This window comes from Labrus mixtus, chromosome 20 (genome assembly GCF_963584025.1).
Source record: "Labrus mixtus chromosome 20, fLabMix1.1, whole genome shotgun sequence".
Classification (NCBI taxonomy): domain Eukaryota; kingdom Metazoa; phylum Chordata; class Actinopteri; order Labriformes; family Labridae; genus Labrus; species Labrus mixtus.
Genome location: NC_083631.1, coordinates 15271444 through 15276664, shown reverse-complemented (window position 1 = coordinate 15276664; position 5221 = coordinate 15271444). Strand labels below are relative to the sequence as shown.

General features: G+C 39.0%; 1 protein-coding gene across 2 annotated transcripts; it reads right to left on the bottom strand.

Annotated features, from left to right (window-relative positions):
- Positions 1-274: 274 nt before the first annotated feature.
- On the bottom strand, positions 275-5120 carry cdk21 (cyclin-dependent kinase 21). 2 transcript variants are annotated; one of them, XM_061027174.1, is made up of 8 exons: positions 4720-5120; positions 4202-4434; positions 3341-3473; positions 2751-2918; positions 2420-2529; positions 2247-2297; positions 1792-1924; positions 275-1083 (listed from the first exon to the last, which is right to left on the bottom strand). In XM_061027174.1, exons 2-8 carry the CDS (start codon positions 4429-4431, stop codon positions 1006-1008), a joined length of 903 nt encoding a protein of 300 aa, XP_060883157.1. In that variant the 5' UTR covers positions 4432-4434; positions 4720-5120; the 3' UTR covers positions 275-1005. The 2 variants fall into 2 exon arrangements, with proteins under 2 accessions (XP_060883157.1, XP_060883158.1); XM_061027175.1 differs by lacking the exon at positions 2247-2297.
- Between the last annotated feature and the right edge of the window lie 101 nt (positions 5121-5221).

Sequence of the window (5221 nt, the reverse complement as noted above, 5' to 3'; positions counted from 1 at the left end):
AGGAGGAAAGATGAACTGGATGAGCTAATAGGAAGTTAAAGATGGCTGATTCTGGCGGAGGGTGGGTAACACTGCCCCCTACTGTTCACACTTTGCACCTGCACAGAAAAACCTTCTGGTATTCTGGTTATACATCCATCAACTGTGTCTGCTTATTTGGCTTTTACAGTAACTTTTCATACAAGCACAAATCCAGGAAGCTGTAAGTATACAGCAGAAGATCTAATCGAGTTGAACAAGCTGCTGTCTGAAGAAGTTAAAATGCAGAGACCAGTTTTAGGGACAATATTTATAGAAAAGTTTTTGTTTTTTTTAAAGAACAGTGCAACTCTTGTAAAAAAATCTGTAAATACAAACATAAATACAGGTGTAATCTATACAATTGATTACACCATAAACATCTCCACATAAAAAAAAAACCTTGTCCTCCAGTGGATACAAAAAGCTGTGGTGAAACAACGTAAACAAACCTATCAACTCAAATGTGCCCTTCATAGTGTTGTTAGCAGCTTAAGGCAAAAACAAAATCTGTAGTTTGTAAAGTAACATGCAACAACACCAAAGCAGCAATGTTTCAGGAGAAATTCACACACTGTCAAAAAAAATCGAAACAACAAAAAATACATTTTTAAACTCTTCTTTCAGTTCAAAAAGTGAGTGAGAAATCCTTCATACATGTCTCTTCTTCTTTTCTTTTTTTACCAAATGGGACTATATCAGCATACTTTTCATTCTACTGTGGTTAGTCAAAGTGTTTTGTTTTTTTATAAAAGTCAGGCATCATGCGTTTTTATTAACTGATTGTTTCAACAGCTGTCCCCTCAAACCTGACCACAGTGTGTCATGAGGCTGCTGATCTGATGTTAAAAGCTGTTATATTAACAGCCCTCATTCTCTATTTAGATGGATGTCATGGCTTCAGGCTGGTAAGCTTCGAGTAGAGCAGACAGAAGAAGTGGAAAAAAAAAAGCTTTTCTTCTTCCAACTCAGCTTCAATTGAAATCCTCAGTGCTTCATGAAGAAAGGATGGGCCAGGGCTTTGGCAGCTGAGATGCGATGGCTTGGTCTGAATGCCAAACATTGCTGCAGGTAAGAAGATTCACACTTTACTACAACAGCTTGAAAGAAAAGTTGTGTTTGAAGTCTCAGTGCTATCTAGGATGCTGAAGTACCACACTGTCCTCTAACTACTGGACAGATGCTTCATGGTAAATTGACTTGAGCTCATTTAGAGCTTTCCTAGTCTCAGAAGTAACCAATCATTCATTCATACACATCCGTTCGCCTCCAATGAAGCAGCGGGAGCAACCTGGGGTAAAGTGTCTCTCCCAGGGCTGGCAACTGACCACTGACCTTCCAGTTGAGAGACGACAGACTCTACCAGTGAGCCACAGCTGCCCCTAGATATCCAGGACTCTGAAGATCCTCTGACTTTACCTCTAGTCTGACATTTTTTTATATATATATATTTCAAGTTCAATCAAATCATTTGATATAAAACTTGTGCCTTTGTTAGGATATTTTTGGTCATCCTCTAATTTTTAAGCCCATGTTAGCATGCTTAGCTAGGATGGTGCACATGATACCATTTAGCCTGCTAAACATCAGCATGTTAGCAATGTCACATGTGAGCATACATACAGATCAACTATTTCAATAAAAATAGCACCAGTTGCACAATTTAAAAAATATATTTTTAAAGTGCTAAAAGATGAAGTTTCCTCAGTTGTGAAATGTGAAGGGTGTGTCTTGAAAAGGTTTAAGATGAAAAGAAAACACAGGCGTGCTTACAGCTAGTAGGTTGTTCTCGCATGGTCCCAGGTTGTGCAGCAGCATAGTGTTGGAGCCTTTTGATCCGTAGCTGATGGAGTATGAGACTGGACTGTCCTTGGGCCAGTCCTCCTCGCTGGGCAAACCGATCACCCTGACAAACAAACAGCAACACAATGACCTGACCAACAGAAGAAAAGCTGCCAGAACGAGTGTGACAAAATTCAACACTTGGAGGTAATATTTATTTAATTTTTTATGGGATTATTTATTCATTTTGAGCCAGTGTCTCTCAGCTTATGTTAAACTGCAGTATTTGTATCTCGCTATTCTGACATGGTGAAAACTTGTAGGGAAACTTCTGCATTCAGAAGTGCCGCATTAATAATCCCCGTCTGATCCTGTTTGGAGCAAAACAGGCAGGTTCTCATAACTCCTATCTGTATCACAGAAGGAACAAAATAAAAACCACTCACTCAAAGATCTTTTGCAGCTGCTGCACCTCTGTGTAGCCCTTAAACAGCGGTCTGTGGGAGAACAGACGTCTTAGTGTAACTCTATCTTTATTTTGACAACTTGAGAGTTTGTTTAGTCACACTCTCGAGAGCCGCATATCTCTTCCAGCCAGACACAGACTCAGCGCCTTTACCTCAAGAGGAAAAGCTCAGCAAAGATGCAGCCGGCGCTCCACATGTCCACAGAGGACATGTAAACAGAGTTGAGCAGCACCTCAGGAGCTCTGTACCACAGCGTCACCACCTGAACACAGACAGCAACAAAAGACTAAATGTTTCAGCTCAGAGAGAAGAGGAGAAAGAAGGCAGTGTTAAATATAGAAGAAGAAAAAAACAAGCTCCAAATGGTTTAGGACCGAAATGCTGCAATAAAAATGAACATTTTCAGAACTCATTTGCCCCCTCCCCCCCAGGGATAAATATAGCTGTATCTTATCACATGACAGTATGTGTTGCCTCACTTACACCTGGAGTCAGAGCGATATTAAAAGTGTAGAGTCGTGCCAGTCCGAAGTCTGCAATCTTGACTTCCCCGCAGCTGCTGACCAGGATGTTTTCTGGTTTCAGGTCACGGTGCAGCACCATGTTTGTGTGGAGGTAGTCTAATCCTTGCAACAGCTGCTGCATCACATCCTGCACAGACACAGCAAGAGAATAACAGCAATTATGTCTCTGTCTCTGGAGCAACCAGGGACCTCAGCAGTCATATCTGTTTGTGGACTAAATGTGTTACATTTCGTTGGTAAAACAAAAACGTGCCTTAAATTCACCTTTTTATATATTAACTTATGCAGTCAGGGGATTTTCATCCGTATATTAAGTCATGAGACAAAACAACAATTTTTATCAGATTGACATTTGAGTTAAATTTTCAATACTTGTGATGATAGGTCTGTGACAGATCCTTTGCAAAGCATTTTATTTTGAAAGAGAAACAGGTTACCAATATATTGGAATGAGTCCATGATATGAATGAGAGATCTGTGAAGTCTCATGTTAAATACATTTTACCCACGTAGAGCTAAAATAGGACAAGTCAGGGGATGGGATCACACCTTGATGCATTCACGACTAAGTCCAGAAGCAGGAGCGTTTGACAGGTAGGTGGACAGGTCCTGGTCGATGTATTCCAACACCAGAGTGAGGTTCAGGCTCCTGCCATCTGGGACAGTGGACGCCTCCAGCAGCCTGGAGATTGAAATCAGCGTGCCATTAACGTAAATAACAAAAACAGCAACAAGAAAAATTGTGTTAAAAAAAAAAAAAGAACATTTCAGGTGTTTCTTTTTTTTTTCTTGTATTCTACCTATTCTTGTATCTCCTCGACTTTTGAATTATCCATATGCACATTTTTGCAACTCACCAAAAAGCAACTTGAAATACAAACATATTTAAATCATTACTATTAACCTTCAACATTTAAGGTATTTAAAAAAAAAAAAGAAGAATAGAATAGAATAGATGTTTATTGCCATTTGCACAGGTACAGGACAGCACAGGTACACTGGAATTCTTGTGCGTGTCTCCCTGAGTCAGCTTCTACAAAAAAATTAAAATTATATATAAAATAGACTAGCATTGTAAGAAAAAAAAGAAAGAGTACAAAAAAGTAAAAATAAATAAGTTGTATTAACATAAAGTAAGTAAATTAAAATAAACTGTACAGAAGTTATACACTGTATAATACAAAACAATTAAAAATAACAAGGGGAACACTGTACAATGAAATGAAAATATAAATATGTTTTCTTATTCCACTTATTATCTCTTATTGCACCTGAGATTATTGCACACATATTCTTCACATTATATAATGGCACTGTTAAAAAAAGAAGAACAATAATGAAGGAATAACTGTTGGTAGTTTTCCCCTTTGGAAAAACACTTGTAAACTGGAAATTGCGACAAAAACTCACCTGACAATGTTGGGGTGGTTTAAGTAATTCAATTTGCGCATCAGCGCCACCTCTCGGATCATGAAAGCAGGGATCCCGCCCTCTGTCGTGTCTCCACGGATGTTGAATTTCTTAACCGCCAGGAGGCGCTGTTTCCCTCCCACCTCTCTGGCCTTATACACTGTACCGTAGGAGCCCTCTCCCACCTCTGCCAGGAGCTCGTAGCACAAAGGTTTAGTGCACACGTCCATGACCTTACGATGAAATTCAACAAAAATTAATATTTCACTTTTCACTTCAACCACTTGAAGTGTTTTTAAATACGTCACCCCCGTCTTTGATCACACGTGTTAATCACTTACAGTCTGTGGTTTTAATAAAGTAATTAAGCTAGCTAACAAGGTTCTGATTAAGTTTCAAATGTATTTGTTTAAAAGGCAGGTAATAACCACCTGCTCGAGACTCCAGCTTTAATGTTTTACTCAACAAATGCTTCGTTTTTGTATTGTTCAAACATGTTTCTGATGTTTGTACTTTACCTCAGACTGCAGAGCACATTGTCACCTCCATACCTCGGACTGCAGGAAAATGTCGCTGCATTAATGAAGCTAGTAATAAAAAATATATATATCAGAACTCACACCCCTTTTTATTCGCCAACTAATCAGAAAGCTCAAAATGTACACATCGTTTAGCCCACTTCTTGTACACGTGCTCCCTGCTGCCACCGATGTCACTGTAAACTCGTGCTGCGTTCAGGTGCATCATATTCACTCATGTGCAGCCAACATAAACTATCAAATTAGACAAACAAACATTAAAAGTGGCGTTTGGGGAAAAGACAGCGGGTTGTTTAGACTTTTACAAGATCAAAGGGAGGGCAAAATGATAGCAAAACGTAGAACTTTAAAGCTTGTTTATGAATATAATCTTTTTACCGTCAAATTGTCTGTTTTATTATAATCCCACAGGATACTTAAGGAATAAACAATATAAATGATTACTGCACTTACTGTCAACACGCTCTGCTAGCTTCAGTTT